The 24,998-nt window shown below is 39.3% G+C and overlaps 1 protein-coding gene across 1 annotated transcript; it reads left to right on the forward strand.

Annotated features, from left to right (window-relative positions):
• Nucleotides 1–2,260: 2,260 nt before the first annotated feature.
• Nucleotides 2,261–24,711, forward strand: LOC119649507 (protein henna). The gene is made up of 6 exons (XM_038051677.1): nucleotides 2,261–2,454; nucleotides 18,317–18,750; nucleotides 19,097–19,329; nucleotides 19,450–19,712; nucleotides 23,894–24,123; nucleotides 24,433–24,711. The coding sequence occupies exons 1-6, from the start codon at nucleotides 2,428–2,430 to the stop codon at nucleotides 24,593–24,595; spliced, it is 1,350 nt and encodes a 449-aa protein (XP_037907605.1). The 5' UTR covers nucleotides 2,261–2,427; the 3' UTR covers nucleotides 24,596–24,711.
• Nucleotides 24,712–24,998: the final 287 nt, after the last annotated feature.

Here is a 24,998-nt window from a genome sequence, read left to right on the forward strand (position 1 = left end):
TTATTAACTTTATTTGAACAGGTATCGATATGGAGGGTATTTGGGAGCCTAGGCACCATATAGTGGCACCCCCTTGATTTTTTTCAGATTTTTGGGTTGGTAGTTTCTGAGAATGGGTTCATTAAAAAAATAATCACTTTCAACCCCCCGCTGTCTCTATCTTTCCAACAAATGTCAAAACTAATACCAGCTTTGAAAAGTACTAAATAAGACCTTTAATTTGATACCCCACATGACTATATTTGATGAAACAAAAATTGTACACCCCCCTTTTGCATGTATGGGGACCCCCCTTAAATTCGACGTAAAAGGATGTAACTCACAATATGCGTGAGCGTTCATAGTTCCCACTTTTCTACTCTCTTCTCTATTTGGTATCAATCGTTACAACCGTCTCTGAGAAAAATGCGTGTGACGGACAGACAGACTACCCCTTTTTTAAGCATTTAGATCATTTTTTGACGGAAAAAACAATTTAGGAATGAAGAGGCCATCAAAATTGCCTTCGGCGAGTTTACCAACACCCGAAAATTGGACTTCTACGAAACTGGCATATATGCACTTGTATCTCACTGGGAGAAGTGTTTTGAATCGACTGGCACCTAGTTTGATCAATTAAACAAATGTTTGTTGGCTCAACAGTCGTTTCAAATTTTAGTATCAAATCGGCCATTTCATGTGCAACAACCTAATACTATTATTTACTTTATTTGTGCAGATATCGGAACGGGATGTGTTTTGAGGCTTAGATTTCGTATTGATGCATCACTGTGATGTTTTTCAAACTCTTCGGTCGGATAGGTTCTGAGAACGAGACCTTTTTGGGAACTCATTTTGAACCCTCACTCTTTTATGTTTCATCCAAAATCAGAAATTTGATATCCCTCATGACCATACTCTGCGAAAAAAAAATTACACCCCCCTTCCGATGTATGACGCCACTCCCTGTATGTACAGGGACACATAGACCTCTCTCCAAATTTCGTGAAAATTGGTTCAGCCGTTTCCGAGTCAATCGGCTGTGGCAGGCAGACGAACAGACAGACATCGAAACGATTTTAATAAGGTTTTGTTCGACACAAAATCTTAAAAAGCAGCTAGAGAAGTTTTGCGTAGTTGATAAACTCGCAAAAAAAATTAAATGTCCCTTGATAGTTATACAATGTTTTTTTTTGGAATATAGGTCACAATTCAATTTATGGAGGTTCGAGGCTTTATTTTTAATTTCCATGATTATTTCATTCTCTGAAGCTCGGTTCTTTATGTAAAAATGACAAGTTATAATACGAAAATCATGTTATCAAAGATATAAACGCTAAAACCATCTGATTCTGAAGATTGTAAGAATGATGAACAGATTATAGTCAATTAAATACCATTGGATGACAGAAATGACAGAACGTTTTCATTCCATATAATTTCCAGTTAGGTGAACACCAAAACAATATGTTCAAGCGTTGTTACAAAGAAGTGCCAACAAAATAGAGTAAAGAAGACTGGTTCCCGGTTTTTCATTCGCTCTTTTTTCGGTGAAGTTGTTGTTATCAAATACCCTGAAATTTAAACAACTCAATTTTATGATCCACATTCTTTCAGTTGAATAAAATTTGCTTTCTCACAAATTCAATTCAGATACTTGAGTTCCTTTAATGGAGATGAAATTTCATTCATAATGAAAGGTTTAGCGTTCCGTCTCAGGAATGTTATAATACAAATTTCTGAAATAGAAGTAAATAAATTAAGAAACAAACACGAAACTACTGCATATTCACAAGTTCTTAGTGGAAAAACAAGTTCCATTAATTACTACTATTGCATCCAGATAATTTGTTGGACCTACAAATGCTAATTAAATACTGCATTGGTTTATGTTTTGACAAATATCAGTGTGCTTCTGTATGGGTTCAGTGAAAAACAACTAATTCATTAATAAAACATATTCCAACAATTTTAATCTAAATAAATCGATCAAAGAATAAGATATCTTAAGGTATAAAAACGCAACATGCACTGCCCACGAAAGTTGCATCTGAAACAAGTTTAGCTGTTGTTTTGATCTATTCGATTTCGATGGCTATTGTCACTTGCTTACTGATTTTCCACTCCAGAAAGAGGCCGTGTGTGATGCCTTTGATACATGTAGAAAAAACATAATAAAGACTGTTATCAGTTGAAACGGCAGCGCAAAGACAAGATTAATTTGCTCTTTTATTCATGTAAAAATATTTAAAGTTGTGCGATCAATAAATTTTGTTCAGTTATTTGAGTGGAACAGATTAAACAGCATCTACTGGTTTCTTGTGAATATACTTGCCCTAGTGTGGTGTAATTGTGGTGTAACTGGTTCAAGACAGAAATAAGTGAAGTGAAAATTATAGAATTTCAGGAAAATTTTTATAACGTTGCAAAGATTTAAAAGGCTCCAAGATGCACAGGCAAACTTCAGTGGATAAGGTATATATAGTAATTCAATCTTTTTTGAGTGGAGTAAATAATAAATTCTAGAGACAGGAATATGCTTAATTTATGCCTAACAAAGCTCTCAGTTCGGTGCTCTTCAAAAGTTATTGCTAAAGTGAAGGAAATTCTAAGTGACAAATTTAAGTGGAAATTATTCTGTTAGGTGAACGCTTGATAGGTTTTAAATTTAGATTGTTTCAAATTTTAGTGATACTAATATACTATATATAACTTCGCCTATCTGAGGCGGATGTCTAACCTCAGTGATTAAATTAACAGTCCAGTCTGAATGATTCTGGGTTCAAATAGATACAGCAAATAGAGATAGCAGGAATAAAGTAATTCAAGCAATTACGTAACCATTTTATTAAAATCGCGCAGCCAAGGTCTTATTATGTAAAATGTGCGAAACACTTGCTTCCAACTTCCGGTAGTGCAATTATAATCTTGATATAGATAAGTACATTGTAGACCACTGAGAGAACGTATTTAATTACATTAAACATTTCAAAAGGTACAAACCTAAAGCTTTCCATCAAAATATCTTGTAGTGTATTTCGAGTTCTTATAAGAAACTAATTTCTATCAAATTACTTCAAAAATCTGGCCTGGAAACAACATTTTTCAAGGCCAAGGGATGGATTCCTTCGCTCTTTAAAATTCGATTCGAAATTATCGTGGAGAACAGGCTGGAACCACAGAAAGAAAAACTTTATCTATTCCATGAATTATCTGCCTTCACGTCACGTGCTAGCCTCCTGCTTTTAAATCATGCGTGTTACTATTGATGATTATAATCTAAAATTTATTATTTTATTTGTGTAGCGGGCAAATAAGTTTTCACGGGAAGAATAGAACAATGTTTTTAAGGATTTGTATGAAGCAAATCCTTATTAAAATCCGTTAACAGTCTGTCTGTCACACGCACTTTCCTCCCAAACGTATACACGTACTGAAACGAAGCTCGATGGACATATGGGAAATATGAAATCCAATGTATTTAGTTAGGGATTGATGGGTTATAATTAAAGTAAACCTAAATTTATTTAGAAGAACTAAATATGCTACTACATTTCCCTTGAGGTTACAGAGTCGGAAGTAACAGCAACAGTAGTAGTAGTAGAGTAGTTAAAAAGTTGCACTGTACCAAATGCTATTTAGAACTGTTTGGCTTCCAATGAAGAGTTTACATTATTTCCAACACTTGCTCCTAAAATAAACAGTTGTCTATCCTGAATCATCATTACCAACGGCGTAATAACCAGTATCCGGTGTAGGCCTGCCTTAATAAGGAACCCCAAGACATCCCGGTTTCGCGCCGAGGTCCACCAATTCGATATCCCTAAAAGCTATCTGGCGTCCTGGCCTACGCCATCACTCCATCTTAGGCAGGGTCTGCCTCGTCCTCTTTCTCTACTATAGATATTGCTCTTATAGACTTTCCAGGCTGGATCATCCTCATTTATACGGATTAAGTGACCCGCCCACCGTAACCTATTGAGCCGGATTTTATCCACAACCGGACGGTCATGGAATCGCTCATAGATTTCGTCGTTATGTAGGCTACGGAATCGTCCATCCTTATGTAGGGGATCAAAAATTCGCAATTTTTCTTGCTAAGAACCCAAATCTCAGTGGAATACATGAGGACTGGCCAAATCATAGTCTTGTACAGTAAGAGCTTTGAGCCTATGGTGAGACGTTTCGAGCGGAACAGTTTTTATAAGCTGAAATAGGCTCTGTTGGCTGACAACAACCGTGCGCGAATTTCATCATCGTAGCTGTTATCGGTTGTGATTTTCGACCCTAGATAGGAGAAATTATCAACGGTCTCAAAGTTGGATTCTTCCCGTTTGATCAGTGCGGGTTGATGTTGTTGGTTGGGTAGTTTTCGGTGCCGACGTTGCCACCATATAATTTGTCTTGCCGTCACTGATGTGCAGTCGAAGACCTTGCGCCAATAGCCGCCTGCTCGATCTGGATGAAGGCAGTTTGTGCGTCTCAGATGGTTCTTCCCATGACGTGGATATTGTCAGCATAGGCCAGTAGTTGGGTGGACTTAAAGAGGATCGTACCTCTTGCATTTACCTAAGCATCACGGATCACTCTCTCGAAGGCTAGGTTAAAGAGGACGCATGATAGGGCATCCCCTTGTCATAGACCGTTGTTGATGTCGAATGGTCTTGAGAGTGATCCTGCTGCTTTAATCTGGCCTCTCTGGACATTGGTCAGGGTTAGCCTATTCAGTCTTATTAATTTCATCGGGATACCGAATTCTCTCATGGCACAGTTTTAGCTTTTCTGTAAAGTCGATGAATAGATGGTGCAACTGGTGTCCATATTTCAATAGTTTTTCCATCGCTTGCCGCAGAGAGAAAATCTGATCTGTTTGGTATGGGCCAATGATGTTCTGGACGTATGGGACTATCCGGCCTAGCAAGATAGCGGAGAATATCTTATAGATGGTACTTAGCAACGTGATACCTCTATAATTACTGCACTGTGTGATATCTTCCTGAATCAATACAATTCAAATGTTTATTCTTTCCCAATGGTTTCCTTAATACTTCCGCATCTGTTGTGTAGACAAATAATTCAAATTGACAATTTCACTTCTTATAACTTCTTGTACAAAATGGTGTCTTATATCAATGCGTTGGCTCCTATCGTGGTGAATATGACCCTTACATAACTTCTTTGCTAGTTGAGGAAATGAGGAAGGGCCATCTGAAGGAGATTTCACTCAGGTACTCTCCGTCGCTCAAAAGAAGAAGGCAAAGAGGGACAAGAGACAACAACACGTCATGTCATCAGAAAAAGCCTCTGCTTAAAATTAAGACTGACTCGATGGACGGAACATAAACAGAAAAGTTGGGGAGACGAAGGAGAACTAAACCGCCAGCTTATTAAGTCGATGAAAGGTAAGACTTTTGAAGGAGTACTCAGTGAAATCGGTTACAAGATCAAACCTGAAGATAGGGAAGTAGTTGTCTCTTCCATTCGTAAAACTAAGGGTAGTGGAGTCCTAGTCGAACTAGGCCCGAGGACAAATAAAAGTTATGTTCTGTGAAGCAATTAAGGGGCTTCTGGGAGAGAAAGCTTTGGTTTCCAGCCTGGAACCTATGTGTACTCTGGAAATCCGAGATCTTGACTGCCTCGCAGAAAAGAACAAGGTAGAAGAGCTCATCAACCACGAATGGCGGGGGGTAACCAATGTCCGGATTGGTAGCACATTTGCGAAGTCGGAAGGCCAAATACTCGCTGTGGTGGAAGTTGCGGAGCAATACGCGAGGAAGCTTCCTTACAGCGGAAAAATTAGAATTGGTTGGGTAGTGTGTAGGATGCAAATCCAAGCTGCCCCACCTAAATGTTACAGATGTTTAGATTACGGGCACAGGCCTACAACCTCTCAGGAAGCTGACGGAAGGACAACATGTCGCAAATGCGGTCAGACAGCCCAGGAGAGTTGCGTCTTATGAAGATACAGTGGTGCATCTGATGGGAACGTTGCGCACACTACGGGCTCGGGGCGGTGTCCAGCCTTCAGAGCAGAACTGAAAAAAGCTAGGACGCGGTCAACTTCATTTGCATCCTACAAATCAATAAGCAACGGTGTGCAACCGCTCATGCGTTGCAAGTGCGGTTCGATGCGCAGACTAAAGTTGATTTAGTGATCATCAGTGGACAGCACCAAAGCAAGGACCCAGTTTCATGGCATCTTGACATATCAGGTACCGCTGCCACTTGGGTTGGGGAAGGCACTCTCCTTAGGGTTCTTACTCAATTAGACCGGGGCCAAGGAGTCGACTTGGTCTGCATTCGGTGTTTAGAGATAACGTTTTTCAGTGTCTACCTTACGCCCAATGGGACGATCCCGGATTTTCGACGCAGGCTTGGTGCTTTGAAGGACGCTATCTTGGGCACGGATGGGCGGATCTTCATCGGGGGTGACTTCAATGCCAGTTCACTTGCATGGGGCATGCCTCACTCAGACTACAGAGAGAAAGGAATGCTCTCAGAAGAGGATGGAGGTCACTTCAGGCGCAGCGCAGAAATCCATCCTGCAGCCGGATCCCTGGAACGCTTCCTATGATAATCTACTTAAACTCGACATGCCAGATGAGTCGCGCCTGGTCGGTTATGCAGATGATGTCGCGGGGCTTGTTACAGGACGCATTGTCGAACAGGCGCAAAGCAAACTTGACATATTGATGCGACGGGTAAAGCGGTTGCGGTTACGGTTGCTCATGGTTTCAACCTTGCACTGGAAAAAATCGAAGTAGTCATCCTGACTAAAAAGAGAATTCCAACTCTGCATTCCATATCGTTCGGCGAGTCGATAACCCAGTCAAAACCAGCGGTAAAGTACTTTGGGCTGACTCATGACTTAAAGATGAGCTCTTTTGAGCAAATCAAACCAGCAGCGGACAGGGCTGCAGCTGGAGTTTCGGCATCAAGTAGGCCAATGGCAAATATTGGGGGTCCTACGTCTAGTAGGCGACGTCTCTTGGTGAGTTCAACGCAGTCTCTCTTGCTCTACGATTCAGAGGTATGGGCTAACGTTCTTGGCAAGGAGGTATATCGTAAGCGTCTCGCGCAATTACAAAGACGGGGAATTTTGCGGATGGCGTCTGTGTACCCCACTGTCTTTGAACCGGCCGTGATAGTGATCACGGCAGTGATCCTTATTGCCCTTCTTGCTAAGGAGCGTCAAGCCTTTTACAAGTGCAAGGGGAAGAGCCAAGGGAGGTAGTTGCTCGTGAAGAACGGCAACGCACCCTAGATGAGTGGCAACTCTCTTGGAAAAATAAAACTAGAGGCAGATGGACTGCGCGTCTCATCGGCAACTTAGGTGTGTGGCTGAATCAGAAGCATGGTGAGGCTGACTATTTCCTTACCCAGGTCTTAACTGGGCATGGAGGTTTTCAGTCTTACCTGCACAAGATTAGAAAGGCACGATCTCCGGATTGTGTATTTTGCAATGGAGTTGTGGATGACATCCATCACACTTGTTTTTCTTGCAGAACGTGGGATTGGATTCGTCACCAGCTCTATTTACATGCAGGGGATCTCTCTCTAGGTAACATTGTCGAAAAGACGCTGAGGAGCGTTGACAGATCAGAGGCCCTTCTCGTTGCTAAGAAGATAGAGCTCGACCGGCGGCGGAGCCGGATGGCAGAGGATTCCTTGAACCGATAATTCCCTTTCTCTTCTCCCTTCCTGTTTGTGAAAGGAATTCCCTGATTTGAAGGCTCCGCAAGGCGGAAGGATTCGGGAACTAGCCCGAAGTAATGTGACAAACAGTTTCAGGCTAGCTCTCTGGCGATAGGGAGGTATTTAGTTGGTAGTCCGACACGTACTGTTGCGGGAGTCCAACACTCTGTGCGTAAATGCATTCACCTTCCCCACCCAAAAACAAAATGCAAACATATAGACAAATATTTTCCTAAACATTCGTACAAAATCTTTGGAATAAATTTCGCTTCTTTTACTGCCTCACATAAAGCCAACGGTTTATAAATTCCCCGAGACATAACCGAATTACCCATTTTGAAGAGATAGCCGATGTAAAAACGTGTAACGTTTGACGCCCAATCGCCGTCGGCATAGCCCGTAATATTATATGAAGACTTTCCGTACAGAATGCATCGCTGCCGTCCAGTGTGTTTTTGAGTAGCAATCGTTAAATTGACTTAAGGGGGGCATCCCGAATAAAGGCCGTTTTGATCGCTTTTTGGGAATTTTAATATTTTGAGCATGCGCAGCAATTTTTCCAGCCCGATATCATAGTTTATTGTTGAAGTACAGAGCAACTTAGACACTCATCTCCAAAAAAGGCGCCACTGGCCATACCTCTTTTCAGAAAATCCATATTTCACTTATTCAGGTGTTCGAGTCTTTGATGCCACAGTTTTGGAGTTGGTCTGGTTTAACACAGAATCACAGATTCTGTTTCATCAGTAGTAGACTGAAACGGTGGCTGACTCTCTGAATTGTTCTAACTTTAAGGAGGCCATCACGTGGGGCAGTCATTTTTTCGCTTTATTAGGGATTTTTTGTGAAGAACTGAATACAAATGCGAGTTTTTGACCATATATTTATTAACATCTTGAGCATGCACAGCAATTTTTCCAGCCCGATATCATCGTCCATTATTAAAGTACAGGGCAACATATAAAACCATCTCCGAAAAGAGTTGGTTTTTGGGTGGGGAGGTTTGTTCATCTTAGAGAAAGAAAATAAACGGCCATTTCATGTGCGGACTATACCATGGCCCGGAAACTAGGATTATTAAAAAATATTAAAAGGTAAACTTTTGGTGGCTTTTTAAACTTCCTTTTTTAAATTTGGTATTTTGTCACGAGTTTATTTATTAATAAAACAAGTCGGAATACATACATACGAAATTCATCTTATGTAAGAAACTTCAACGCACATTTTTCTATCCGTATATGGCTACGAATCCAACATAATCCTTCATATTTTTCCAAACTACGAGACATACGTACATATTACAGCCATAGATATTATCCTCACCCTAAACAAACAAACTGCCTATTTCCGAATACTGTACACTTATATGCACGTATATATGATAAATTGATCGTACCCATATTTTCGATTTATTTCTTATATTTATCTGAATTAGGCACTACCCGCAAAGTTCATTAGCACGCATATATTATATACCTACGTGGAAATATACTATTATTAACTTTATTTGTGCAGATATCCGAACCGGATATATTTTGAGGCCTAGATTTCGTAGAGATGCACTACTGCGATTTTTTTCAGATTTTTCGGTTGGATAGGTTCTGAGAACGAGACCTGTTACACTTTTTGGGGGTCATATTTTGAGCCCTCACTCCTCTATGTTTCACCCAATATCAAATATGGAACGTCTCAAAAAGTACTAATTGAGACCTTTCATTTGATACCCCACATGGTTACATTCTGTGAAAACAAATTTTGCACCTAGCTTTCACATGTATGGGGAGCCCCCCCTTAAAATTACCACAAAATGGCGTGAGTTGTTGCATGTAAAGGGAACGGCAGATCACATACTTCTACCAATTTTCGTGACAATCGGTCCAGCCGTTTCCGAATAAATCGGCTGTGACAGACAGACAGACAGACAGACGGACAGACAGACAGACAGACGGACAGACAGACATCGAATCCATTCTAATAAGGTTTTGCTTCACACAAAACCTTAAAAAGGCCCAATGGATCGCAATTATCCTAGTTTCCGAACCGTAAAAATATGCTCTGAATTAGTCGTGAACATTTCAAAGAATTTCGTTGGGTAGATTTTAAGCTATGGTGGCACCCGATTTTCAACATGCAGTCTCGAAACTGCTTTTGATGTGATTATTAAGCATAAAATTTTAACTGGTCATTAATCTACTATGCCTGATCCATAAATTTCCAGTTTCTTCAAAAAAATCATGTAAATCCCTGGCTTCAAGTCAAGTCGTTCAAACGTCGTTCGAGCCGGTTAATTTTCGCTTCATTACTGCGATCTACATAAAGCTGACGTATGACATCTTACCAGTTTCACACTATAATTTCCGAACAATCACTTTCTCCAAATATTTTATACTATATCTAGACGCAACTTATGCCAAAAAATCAATGGGTCGGATCCCACGCAAACAACGTCCGCAATAGGCCAAGTCATCTGCACAACCCTTTGTCTTCGTAGGCTGGTTTTGGGTTAGTTCAAGCTTCGTATCTAGTTGTCACTTTCCATGCATGGAAAACAATAGTGGTAGCACCATCAAACATATTTTCGGAAGGCCTTTTGTTGTTTACGCGCCTCTGGGACCCACCTCCGACTTGTCAATGCAGTTCCATAGTAGACGGTGAGCTGATTAAATAAAAATTTACATGACTTTCTGCACGAAAAATTTTACCTGAAAATGGTTGGATTGTTGTCAGTGAAGCAATAGACGAACATTCAGAAGGTCTATTGGTAAACTAAGGCATGGGCGGGTTTTGACAATCCGTCAAAATTCAGCGTTTAGAAAACTATAATTTTTACATAGCTTACTCTATTTTTACAAGCAAACTTTCATATTCTAAACTAATGTCCTAACTGCGATTCGACATCTATTCCAATGCTCTCGCTGTTGTACTTTTCAAATTTAAATGTCTGTGGCAGATAAAGGGAGGATAAAGGGGCCAAACAAAAATTTACTTAATATTTTTTGCTTAGAATTACATGAGTAATCGACTAACATTCAATTTGTCCAGTAATTAACACCCTGCATACGTGAAAGATTGTCAAAGTACTATTTAATATAGAAATTTTACGAGTTTTTCCAACTTTAAGCCTTCTGCCAGCCCTTTATCTTCCATCTAGCCTTCTGATAATATTTGTCCTGCATTTGCGGACCTTTGCTGGGTACCTATGCAAAAATTCAGCCGTGCAAGAGTCATTTTGTTTTTGACAAAAATTTGACAGGCTTGACAACCCACGCCTTAATCTTCCAGTAGGCCTTCTGACTGTCCGGTTGTTGCTTCATCGACAACAATCCAACCATTTCCAGATAAAAATTCTTGTACCAACGACAACACTTAGGGCCGTTGGGCCACGGTCCGCTTCTCTGTTGCTGTCCATCAAAGGAGCGTTCTCTCACCATTCCTCTTTGCTCTTGTTATGGACCCTGTCACACGGGACATCCAAAGTCCAGCGCCCTATACACTGCTTTATGCAGATGATGTTTTCCTACAGTCTAATAGCAAAAATTATCTCGAACAACTTGCCCGAAAATGGAATGATCGTTATGAAATAGCTTCACGCATTAATGAAACCTGGATGAAGTGGGGTTCCACAACTGGTGTTCTTTTCGATCGACGTATTAACGAACAAATCAAATCTAAAATTTGCCGTAATGTCGTCCGTGCTGTCACTCTCTATGATTGTGAGTGTTGGCCGGCTATAAAAGATAATGAACGACGTCTTGCGGTAATGGAGACGAAGATATTGCACTGGACTAGTAGCGTGACACGTTTTGATCATATCCGAAATGAGAATATGCGCGATCGATAAAGGGTTGCACCAATCGTGGAAAAACTGTGATACAGGCATCTTTCATGGGATGGTAACGTAATTCGCGCCGACTTGCCAAGATTGGTCTGAACATCGAAGACAATGGTAAGCAACCAAAAGGCCGGCCGAAACAGCGGTGGCTTGATACGCTAGATGGGGATTTAAAAGCCTCGGAATTGCATCCAGATGAGGCATTTCATAGAATAAAATGGCGAAACCGATCACAACGAGCCAATCCCGCTTATGAACGGGACAAAGGCTGAAGAAAAAGAAGAAGAAATATGCGACTACACTTCTCTTGAGGTTACATAGCCAAGTAGAAAGTAGTAATAACAGTGGCGAAAAAGTAGTTAAAAAGTTTTACTGCATCAAATGATATTTAGAACTGTTGTTGGCTTACAATGAAAAGTTTACGTTATTTCCAACAGTGGTATTGATTTGAGTGAAGCTGAAATGTGCATACGAAAGGGGAAGTAACATTTTTTCCACCTCATATATTCGTATGGGGTATCAAATGAAAGTACTTTCACGAAAAGATCTTAGTTCAATCAGTTTCAAAAATGATGAAGTATGGGAAGAAAAAGTGACGACTCACTCTCGGAAACTACCCAATACAATAACTCAGGATGATGCACGTATGTGATATCTAAATCTAAAATACACAATATTCGGAAACTCAACTTGTGCGGTAGCGCGGTTCTATTTTTTCTCATTCATGACGTTTTGGTTTACTCTACTAGCGTCGAGAATTCTACATTTTACTATGAATCAATTTTCTGATTGAAAATTATGCAATCATTCTTCCTCATATAAATTCCGCCTTTTCAGATAGTTAATTCATATCAAATGAAGTTAGTTAAATTCCGAATCGAAAGTAACCTAATCGCCTGTCGTTAATCGGTCACTTGATATTGAACTCTAGTTTTTATAAGTTAACCCTTGAATCATGATCGTTTGAAACTATCTTCGAAAAATTTGCAAGCAATTATTCTATGAAAAATGAAAGTCAATAGACTTGGTATTATTATAAAGTTGCAATTATTCGCTGAATAAAATAATGTTTTGATTGCGACAGAAAACAATATGCAACAAAAGCTTAACTTCAAGTGATTTCATTCATAAACGAACATATCTGATAATGATTAAATCAAATCAAATCTGAAAACAAGGGCAAAGCAAAATAACTTTAGATAACAGATGGCTGCGTAGTTAATAAATGCAAATTTATTCCTAAAATCGATTAGAAACTGAGAATGTGATGCAAAATTGGCAAATATTTAACTCATATTCTTGATTCTAAATAAACATCTAAAGACATAACAAGTTATTCTAAGAAGAGAAATAATAGTCGAGATCTGCATCAGTTGACATTAAAATTCTAACTAGATTAATTTATACTGTTTGACGTAAATATTCTAATATTTCAACTTTTCTACCATTTGTAAATATAGCGAAAGGTGTCATAAGATAATCACTACGAATAGCATTTAGAAACCGAAATTTTTACTGGAAGATCTCCATATCTAGCTTAACGTCAGACATTCTTTTAGCTGCTCATTTGGACTTTTCGACATTTCAAATTGAAGATAATTTTGGTTATGAACCGTGGAGTAACTTAATAGTTGCTATTCAAATTATAATGGGCATAGCGCGTCAACCACACCTAAGCACCATTATTCATGGTTTATTGAAATGCGCTTCAGTCCCCTCCGAGACGCTTACAGTCCATTTTCTGCAAAATATACTCCTGGAGCGGCCCACACGTCAACCATCGTGAGAAAGTGAATTCCTTCCGATTGCCGCCGTTCCTTAACGTGTGACCTATCCATTCCCACCTTCTCCTTCTTTCTATTTGGAGGAATAGTCCGGGTCTGCACGTTTCGATGACTAGAAATTTAATCCGCAAAAGGTGAAACTTGATACGGTTAAGAATCGTGATGAAGTGTTCTTCCCCCTGCCATCTCTTCAACTCCTCATCCTTGTGCATGAGGAATCTATATTTAACGTCCTTTACAGGACCAGCGAAAGGATTACGACCACATGCAGGTTCTTTTGTGATGCTCAATGTAAGTCCGAAATCATCATTTCCCGCGGCAGCTTCTGCTTTACTGATCAACACAATAACAAATCCCTTTCCCTCATTGTGTACATTGTGTTGAAATTCCTGAGATTTCGCACGGTATTGGAGTTCGAACGTGTCACACCCAAAATCGTTCACAGCGATAGCAAGACTCTTCAGTCCCTTCCGTTCATGGATCTGCTTCCAGGATTCCACAGTCAGCAGTTAGCCTTGCGTCCTACAGTGACATTTAAATCGGATTGAGGAATGGCTGACCACTCGGAAGATCAAAGTCAATGAGTCGAAATGCACTCATATAACATCCACGCTGCGTCGGGAAACCCACCCTCCAATCAACTTAAATGGAACTCAAGTTCCCTAATCAAGTGGTGTCAAATATCTGGGATTGCGCTTGGACAGACTGCTTACATGGGAAAGGCATATTGAAGTCAAGAAGCAACACTAGCTTTTAAACAAGCGCTCTATGCTTAAATTGGAGTACAAAGTCAGTCGAAGGCAGTGTTAAACCCTATCTGGAGATATGAGATCCAATTATGCGGTTTTGCGTACAATTACAGGAGCGCCTTGATTTGTGCAAAATAACCAGCTTCACAGAGATCTTCAGATACCCAGCCTTGTGCGGGATTCCAGTCTATACCAGCAAACACATGGACAAACTGGTAAATCATCCCAACAGCTTGGCAAAGGATCTGTTGCAAAAGTCCGAAACCTAACGGCTCAAAAGGCTTCAAATATTTAAAAGAAGTATCAAAAAATATTATTAGTTTATGAAAGCAGTGATACATACCGCGATCCTTGGAAAGAGGGATGTTAAGCACTCTAGTTTAAAGAGTTGATTTTTTAATGTGAGTTCCATTTTCTATAAATGAAAGATGCACTAATAAAAGAAAATATTATAGTTGAAAAAAAAGACTGGGATTACATACCCTGCAAGCAAGACTCTTAGTAACTCTTAGTCTTTATATTTTGCAGGGTACGAGGTTTTGAAAACGGTTTCGAATGTTTATTTCAGAGCACCGACCTTTGACTCTAGTTTGTCTACCGTGCAAATGTTTCCTATTCGTGCACTGAAGAGTTTGGTCTTGAAAACTTGGCTAAACTTCCTCCACTTAATCCTCCTACTGCGAGGTTTCGGCTGAGAAGTATCCAACTGTGATCTGAGAAGGATATCTCAAACACTGTCCAGTTCTTTGCCCTCAAAGTCGATTAGTAGGATGATATCAAGGACCTCTCGAACCGTAACAGTTTTCGAGTTGATGTGCTGCCCCTGTTGCAGGCCGACAGGTTTTTATTGATACTAAACTCAAAGAGATGCTTTCCTCTTTCATTGATTTCCAAGCCCCAAAGCGTATGCAAGCTTAGGAGAAACAGTCCGTGCAATTCATCGGCTAAAAAATCATAAGTCGCCAGGAGCCAATGGAATTACAGGCGAATTGGTTAAATATGGAGGCGACCAGTTACACCAAGTGGTTCATCAATTTGTGCTCAAGGTATGGGACAGCGAATCAATGTCTGACGATTGGCAACGAGGCATTGTCTGTCTCATAAATAGAAAGGGAGATATCACACAGTGCAGCAATTATAGAGGTATCACATTGCTGAGCACCATCTATAAGATATTCTTCGCTATCTTGCTAGGCCAGAACATCATTGGCCCATACCAAAGAGGCTTCACTCCAGGCAAATCAGCAACAGATCAGATTTTTTCTCTGCGGCAAACGATGGAAAAATTGTTGGAATATGGACAACAGTTGCACCATACATTCATCGACTTCAAAGCCGCCTATGATAGCATAGCCAGGGTAAAACTGTACACGACCATGAGAGAACTCGGTATCCCGACGAAATGAATAAGACTGACTAGGCTGACCCTTACCAATGTGCGAGGACAGATAAAAGCAGCAGGACCACTCTCAAGACCATTCGACATCAAAAACGGTCTACGACAAGGGGATGCACTATAATGCTGAGCTAAATGCAACAGGTACGATCCTCTCTAAGTCTACCCAACTACTGGCCTATGCTGCCGATATCGACATCATGGGAAGAACCACCCGAGATGTACAAACTGCCTTCATCCAGATCGAGCAGGCGGCAGTCGGCGCTAGATATTGGGCTGCACATCAATGAAGGCAAGACAAAGTATATGATGGCAACGTCAGCACAGATGACGAACCAACCAACAACATCAAACCGCACTGGTCAAACGGGAAGAATAAGGATAGGAGAATACAACTTTGAGACCGTTGACAATTTCTCCCATCTAGGGTCGAAAATCACAACCGATAACAGCTACGATGATGAAATCCGCGCACGGTTGTTGTCAGCCAACAGAGCCTATTTCAGCTTACAAAAACTGTTCCGCTCGAAACGTCTCACCATAGGTTCAAAGCTCTTACTGTACAAGACTATGATCTTGCCAGTCCTTATGTCCTCGGAAACTTGGGTTCCTAGCAAGAAAAATTGCGAACTCTTGGCTCCGTTCGAGAGAAGAATTCTCCGAATAATTTTTGGCCTCCTACATGAGAATGGACGATTCCGTAACCTACACAATGACGAAATCTCTGAGCGATATCATGACCGTCCGGTTGTGGATAAAATCCGGCTCAATAGGTTACGGTGGGCGGGTCACTTAATCTGTATGGATGAGGATGATCCCACCCGGAAAGTCTATAAGGGCAATATCTACAGCAGAGAAAGAAGACGAGGCAGACTCTGCCTAAGATGGAGCGATGGCGTAGGTCAGGACGCCAGACAGCTTTTAGGGATATCGAATTGGTGGACCTCGGCGCAAAACCGGGATGTCTGGAGTTCCTTATTAAGGCAGGCCTAGATCGGATACCGGTTGTTGCGCCGTTGATGTTGATGATGATGATGAAAGCGTATGCATTGCATCGCCGTCGTCACCTGCCAATAGGATTGCTGAGATGGTATTCGCCAAATATTGTTGTTCTTCTGGCGGAGCCGATCGGCGGTAAGCCGTGTAGGTCGAAGGGCTAGACACGAATCTTCGCTGTCATCTGTTCCAGTTTGACCACCGTAAAGTCGACGAACTCAAGTTCCCGCACAAAAGGGCGTGCAGGCTCCTTTTTGCGAGGATATATGCTCTTGCTCTATCCTGATCAGTATCCCTTGTGCTGGGAAATTGTAGATGGTCTCATCATTTTAGCGTCATCATTAATTCTGATAGAGTTATTAAGTACCCAATCAACTATAGGCGAAAAGCGTGAAAATAAAACCTGACCTCTGTTTGTATCTAAGTATCTAAGGGTACATTTCTTCTCAGCTAGAAATTCTTCCTAATAAATGGCATGGCTAAATAATGAATAGAAAGACGCCATCAACAAAAAGAAAAGCTGAAATTCACAGTGCGTAACTTGTATTTTAAAAACAAGGCTTAACGTATCATAAGAAGCATAAAATAAATTATTTGTTTCACTCTGTTTTTGTTGTCTATTATTACTTCTTTCTCCCGAAGTGTCTACTTCATGCTTGTTGGTAGGTTAATACCGACTATACCACCGTGTTCGGTACCAAGTGCTAAGTGTAAATATTATGCAATACGAGTAGCTGGAATTTTGAGCAGCCAAATTTTTGAAACACTTTTCTTCGTCTGGGTCAAACTGCTGTGAAAATGCTTAATTATTGCCCTAGGTCCGTAGACAGTTGGATTTCCAGATACAAAAGATGAAAAGTGGATGTTTTTCTTTGAATTTTCTCCTCTGGTTTTTTCCTTCAAATCAATATATTGAAAATTGAGTGTTTTTCTTTAAATTATTCTATTGGCAATTTACATTACTCATATCAGGAAATAACTTCAGACAACAATACAAAAGAAAGGCCATTCCTTTAGACAATCGTAGCTTTTACCAAGGTTAACCCAGTTTTTGCACTATGCAGAGAATATACGCAAATTGCACTTACTGAAGGTTTTTGTGGTTTTCCATACTTATAATTAGCGTTGCAAGAATGGATGCGGTTGTAGCTGTTTTAGTTCACAGCGGGGCATTACGTACAAAAGCTGGTACATAAACCAGAAGTTTGTACTTTTAGCGGTGTCTACTGAAAGTACAAATCGCCCAAGATATTTACACCAGATTGAAGCTGGTCTGAACTGATTATTATAATAAAAATTGTAAAAGCCATTAATCACTTAGATTACTAAAATCACGAGATTCAACTGGAAAAAAAACTAGGTAATTAAGCTTTCAGTGAAAAAGAGACTGATGTAATTTGTGCTACGTATTTCAGAGTATTGGATTTTCTGAACAATTTAGATTTATATTTAATTATGCGCCACTGAATGTGATTCAACTAATTTTTTTATTACGTATATGAGCTAGGGCTTTCCGTTGATTTTAAGATCAGCTGAGACTACGGTAATATTATGTGCGGAAATGTAGGATTAGTTTGAAAGAAGATCGCGCCGAGAGCTGTTGAATTTTGAATTCCAAAAGAAGTTTAATAAAATAAATTATAAACAATTTGGTTAGAAAAGTAAAATATAATAACAATATCAATTTTATATAAGCAGAAATTTAAAATAGAGCATAATTAATTAATTTATTGGAAAGTTAAATTAAAATAAATTCCACAATTATTCAATAATTATAATAAATATATAAATAAATAAAATTTATAAAGAAATTTTTAAAAAAATAATTTACGTTCAAAACATATTTAGTGTCAAGTGCCAAATCTAATTTAACTTTATAAAACAGCACATACTAGTCGAAGGCGGTTCTTACATCATGGAAGGAACTGAATCGCAGGAGGCAAGAAATGCTTGCTTGATATTTTCTCCAAAAACGGATGAAGCTGGTTCACTTGCAAAAATGTTACGTGTTTTCAAGGATCATGATGTGAATTTAATGCATATTGAATCGCGCTCCTCAACTAGAGGGCCTGGTTATGAGTTTTTCGTGGAATGTGACACTCGATCAGGACAATTGGGAAAAGCAATCGAGGAAATTCGCGAACAATGTGGTTACTTCAATATTATTTCACGCGATTACAAAGATAATTTGGCAGCTGTACCATGGTTTCCACGCAGGATTCGTGATCTCGATCGTTTTGCTAACCAAATTTTGTCGTATGGTGCTGAGTTGGATGCTGATCATCCTGGATTTACCGATCCCGTTTACAGAGCTCGCAGGTTTGTTATAGAACCATTCCTTTGAAATTGAACTATTCTCATCACGTTTCTAATATAATATTTATTAAGCGTTTTTTCTACTGAGTTTTCTAAGTGTTTTTATTGAATTTATTATATCCACAATTACACAAAAAATAATACCAATAAACAAACATTAAAGCACTTTTAAAATTTAAATTGAGCGAAAACTAAACAGTCAATATTGTAATTAATTAATTAAGATTAAACTATGTATAAACATTCATTCAATAATATATAGTACAGGAAAGGGGCCAAAATATAGGATCCTTTTCTCATATTTTTGCATATTCCTCAATTGACTTATGCATTTATTTCTTTTAATTAGGAAGTATTTTGCTGATATTGCCTACAACTACAAACATGGACAACCACTGCCACGAGTTGATTACACTGAGGAAGAAATTGCTACATGGGGAGTCATTTTCCGGAATTTAACTAAATTATATAAAACACATGCCTGCCGAGAATACAATCACGTGTTTCCGCTTTTGGTCGATAATTGCGGCTATCGAGAAGATAACATTCCACAACTTGAGGACGTTTCGAATTTCCTGAAAGGTTAGTTCTTCAAGTAGGAAAAAATCAATATTATTGCTTTATAAAAATAAAACTATTTGTTGGCATCGGGGCTAGAAGATCTGTTTTCTAATAGCAATTATTTTTCTTCCTGGAATATAGATTGCACTGGATTTACATTAAGGCCTGTAGCTGGACTCTTGTCATCCCGAGACTTTTTGGCTGGGCTGGCGTTCCGCGTCTTCCATTCCACACAATACATCAGGCATCCTGCTAAACCTATGTATACTCCGGAACCCGACGTTTGCCATGAATTGCTTGGACATGCCCCTCTGTTTGCAGACCCTGCATTTGCTCAGTTTTGTCAAGAAATAGGTTTAGCGTCTTTGGGTGCACCAGACGATTATATTGAGAAATTAGCTGCGGTAAGTAATTCTTTATCAATGAAACATTTTTTTTTTTTTTGAGAAAAATAAAATCCCATCTATCATTGAATACAACAAGAAGAGACAAAAAGAAGTAAATTTAAAATATTCAACTAAGTGATCATGTATCATTGCACTGTAATGGCAATCTAGGTCTTGAAACACGCAGTATTCTAAACCGAATACTTTGCGTGGGATTATTACCCTGATTTGACCCAGGTACTCATTCATAAATGAATCGATTAGTACCCGATGCCAACACATGTCACCAGTGTGATTTGAACTGCGATGGTTTAGTGCTCTAGTTCTGCTAGATAGGCTCCCTTATAGTGAAACTTCCTAACTGAAATATTTGGAAAACAGATTTCTAATGATAATGAGCTACAGAGTATTGAGAAAAATATTAACTGTCAGCTACTTTCGTCGGAAGAAGTGTTAGAACTTTTATGTCAAATTTGCGAATCATTCGTCTGAAGTCAATATATGAAGATTATGTCCTGTACTTTTCAAAGTTTTGTTGAAAACAAAACCTGATTAAAATCGGTTCACTGTCTGTCCGTCTGTCTGTCTGCCATACACACTTTTCTCAGAAATGGTTGCACCTATTGTTATGAAATTCGGTAGAAAGGCGAGAACTGTGAATTCCCACACATAAGGTGAATTACATTGTCCCATCTATGCGGATACACATAAAAAAAGGGCGAAACATTTTTTCACCGTATATAGTCATAAATCCCATATGACTGAAATGAAAGGTCTCAATTAGTATTTTTCGAAGCAAATGTTCGTTTTGATATTGGTGGCACACAGGGAGAAAAACTATACTAATAATAATAGTCGTTAGCGTAACAATCCATATTGGATCGGGGCCTTGAAGTGTGTTAGAGCACTTCATTCAAGATCGTGACGGTACACTACCCATATAAAAAAATTTGAAAAAAATGATAGCATCTAGGCCTTAAAATACTCTCCGTTTCGATATCTGCTCAAATTAAATTAATAATTGTACGTGATTATATAACATTTTGAAAATTTTACTGCGAACCCCTGTTAAGTTCATCGCAGTTCCGTAAAAAGGCAGTAAGATAGGTTTCAATATAAGGCATCATATTGGATAGTTTGGTGGAAATCCTACCATGATTAACAAATTTATAGTAGGTCAAAGTTTCCTCTTTAAGGTCAAATTGCTACCCCCTAAGAGATAAAATATAAGTACAACATCAAAATGAATATGGGATAGATTCTAACAAATTCTCAACAAATTTGGCGCTAACAATTACCTTATAGGCGGATATTAAAATATGCAGCTCAAAAGCTGCTACAACTCAGGTTTGAAAAAGGTATTTATCCAAAAAATCTAAATAACGAAAGTGCTTTTTAGTAAAGCTACACGCCCTGTTCACACTGTAAAAAACCTTCTTGAATTCGATGCGAAGTAGGTGGACCGATGATCACAACTCCAGACAATGTTCGACAATGACACAAAAGGTGCCGAATTGGAGGAGAGCAGGAACCAATCTCCTGCCTGCCTCCTTCCTCTCCTCGATTGCAGCAGCCTTCTTTGAAATCTAACCCAACGACTTTGCTGCGTTTACAAGGAGGTCGACCAATTCGATATCCCTAAAAGCTTTCTAGCGTCCTGGCCTATGCGGGGCCTGCTCGATCTGGATGAATGTAGATTATATATCTCAGGTAGTTCTTCCCATAATATCATTATCATCAGCATAGACCATAGTTGGGTGGACGTGAAGAGGATAGTGCCTCTAGCATTTACATCAGCAACGCGGATCACCTTTTCCAGGGCCAGGTTAAAGATTATGCATGATTGGGCATCTCATTATTTTTTTTTATTATCGTTGTTGATGTTGTTGGTTTTCACAGATATCCTTTTTCACACTACGCTGCACTTTTCGTACTTTTTCACGGTCACATGCATTTACTGTTGATTGCAATATGGTGGATTTGATTAGAATTACGTATTTGGCACTCAACTTATCTTATTGCAGTCTGCAAACTTTTCGTCGTTGTTGTCGCGGTCACTAAAACCATGCCTTCCCACCTCATACCATTATGATCTAGCAAGGTAGACAGAGAGAGTCCACTTTGGTATTTAGATCGTCCAGCATGATCACAATCTTAACGTTAGGAACCCTATCGTGGATTGTGTATAGTTGCTCATAAAAAACATCCTTCACTATATCGCAAATCCTTGTTGGTACGTGGCACTGTCATGTTTCTTAACCTGCATCGAGATCTTGTAGTGAAGATACTGTCAGAAACCCGCTCCCAGGGCAAGAAAGTGCACCTTGCAGTGGACGTCAGAAACAATCAGACACGGATTCGCGTCTAATGCCACTTAGCTCTCCAGAGTACGAAAGCAAATTGCCGCAAAAGGGAGAAGAGCACTCTCCAGAGTCCGTTTATACCTCCGGAATTCCCTCTCGAATTGGCTTGGCAGTTAGCTTCTGCTCCTTAACATGGAGGGAAGGACGCATAACAGCACATCGGCGGACTCTTTTAAGAATCTTAGGCAAGAAGAACCTTTCAACTTTTAGCTGAGTTCTTATTGGTAGAGCAATAGTTGAAAATATTCCTTAATTTTCTTTCACTGATAGGATGGCTTCCAATCATTAAGACTTTTGAAATGAAATTTACTTCTTCTTCCCAATTAGGTATGGAACACCCTTGTTGCTGTGGAGTGTCACGGTCCTCCTTCCAGTAAATTGTAAATCATAAAAGTGAGCTTAAGTTACGACCCACTGTTATTCAGTGATCGAACATTTCCTGGATAGGCATGAAAACCAAACGCCCAGACTACGACGCACGTCCAAGATAAACTGGAAGTATATGAATCACTTGGTATGGAAGGATACACTATATCCTTTTCCCACAACCTGGAAAAGATACGACTTTAGGCCGAGTTAATAAAGCTGAACTTGAAAAATACGATGGCTGCGCCTAACACTAAATTACACCCATTTCCTTCTTTTTCTTCCGTCTTTGTCACGTTCAAAAGCGGGATCGGCTCGTCGTAATCGGTTTCGCCATTTGGATCTACCAGATACCTGATTTCGATTCAATCTCGAGGTTTTTAAATCCCCATCCAGCGAATCAAGCTACTGTTTTTTCGGCCTGTCTTTTGGTCGTTTGCCATCGACTTCGATGTTCAGACCAATTGGCAAGTGGATTCTCGATAGCACGAATTGCGTGTCTATACCATCGAAGACGCCTCTCTCACAATTTTTCCACGATGGGTGCAATCCCATAACGATCGCGGATATTTTCATTTCAAATGTGATCAAAACGTGTCACGCCACTAGTCTAACGCAACATCTTCGTCTCCATTACCGCAAGACGCCGTTCATCGTCTTTTATAGTCGGCCAATACTCAGAACCATAAAGAGTGACAGGATGGATGACATTGCGGTAAATTTTAAATTTGAGACATTCGTTTATACGTCGATCACAAACAACACCAGTTGTGGAACGTAACTTTATCCAGTTTGCGTTAATGCGTGAAGCAGTTTCACAACGCAGTTCTCCATTGGCTGATAGCGTTGACTGGAGCTATTTAAATCACTCACTTCTGGGTAGATCAAAATAGCCTGGAAGTGGTAGCCCAAATGATATTGGCATTGTTCCCATGAGTTTAGGACATTTTCATGAACCTTTCTGAAAGGAGCCTTACGTCTTCAGTTACATGACCAGTTTCAGCGAGTTAAAGATACTTTTGAATAGTTTCATGATAGGGATTAGCAAATTTTGGAACGTATGAAAAGTTAATCTCAGGGATCTAAGTTGGTGGAGATGCTGTGTTGACGTTTGCTTCGAACTGATCGTGGGGTTCCCTGTTTTTGATGACTGCAATCACGTCATTTCTGAGTGTTACGAAATCAAACGTTAATCTTATTTTTTCCAGAGGATTGCCCAGAGATATTAGGGATTTTCCCTTAGGCCTAACGTTTAATATCCATCAGTCGAGGAATATGCTGGTTTTATATATATATGAAACCTAGCGAAAGCGTCTTTAATTACAAGTTGGGTGCTACTATGATATAGTTAATAATCGGTCTCATGGTTTTTTCCTGATTTTGATCACCCCGTTTTCATATAATAAAATCGAAAATGTGTGTTGTAGTTTAGGCTCACAAGTAACAAAGTATTTTTTTCCTCTTTTTCAGATATTCTGGTTCACTGTGGAGTATGGACTTTGCCGCCAACAAGGACAAATTAAAGCATACGGAGCAGGTCTTCTTTCGTCATACGGTGAATTGCAGTATTGCCTCACAGATAAGCCACAATTGCGAGAACTGGATCCGGAAAAGATGGGCGTACAAAAGTACCCCATTACACAGTTCCAGGAAATCTACTTTGTAGCAGATAGTTTCGAAAGTGCAAAAGAAAAGACAGTGTAAGTTAAAAATACTCTTCTAATATATCTGTTCTTGTAATCTAATCTAATGCACGGAAATGTTTCCTTTGTGGCTAAAAGTTCTTTTCTGTATTTTCCCGAACAATGCATTCCGGTAACCAGTTCTTTGCTGTTTTATTTGCTTATTTCTTCCGAAGAACTGAAAATTAATTCAAAAATTTATTTTGCGTTTTATGTAAATAAAGACACTTTTTGCCGAAAAATGGAATTCAAAAATTGGAATTTAAAATTGATAAAATCCACTCCTTATCTCATATATAATTAATAATGTATTATTTTTTTCTACAGCAAATTCGCCAACGCCATCCCGCGTCCATTCGGAGTTCGCTACAACCCATACACCCAGAGCGTTGAAGTCTTGGATTCGAAACCTCAAGTTGGAAATCTTATGTCGAACATAAGTTCGGAGTTCCAAATTTTACAGAATGCGTTCCAAAAATTAAAAGCTTAACTTTAAATTGAAACTAATATCCATAATATGTTAAGTATCTTTCATTGTTCGTTCAGTACCACCCTAATTTTAAGAAATGTTTTGTAAAATTATATAAATAAAATGTTTACTCATAATAATTGGCGTATCATTAATAGTGGTCAGGGTGAGGAAACAGAAAAAAATTGGAAAAATTATTAAGAAATTGTAAAAATTCTTTTCTCGGCTCAAACATCACCAAATGCGACCCTCTTCCCTGATAAACTTGTGTAGATGTCATGGCTAACAAATTATAAAGATAAAGGCATTTCTTGCCGACAGTGTTAAAGCGATTGACATGGATTGCTTTTCGCAATTCAAAGGTTCCTTTTCTTGAAAAGGTCAAAAGATCAAACTTTACTTTTTGCAAATTGCTACGATCAAA

Source organism: Hermetia illucens, chromosome 2 (genome assembly GCF_905115235.1).
Source record: "Hermetia illucens chromosome 2, iHerIll2.2.curated.20191125, whole genome shotgun sequence".
Classification (NCBI taxonomy): domain Eukaryota; kingdom Metazoa; phylum Arthropoda; class Insecta; order Diptera; family Stratiomyidae; genus Hermetia; species Hermetia illucens.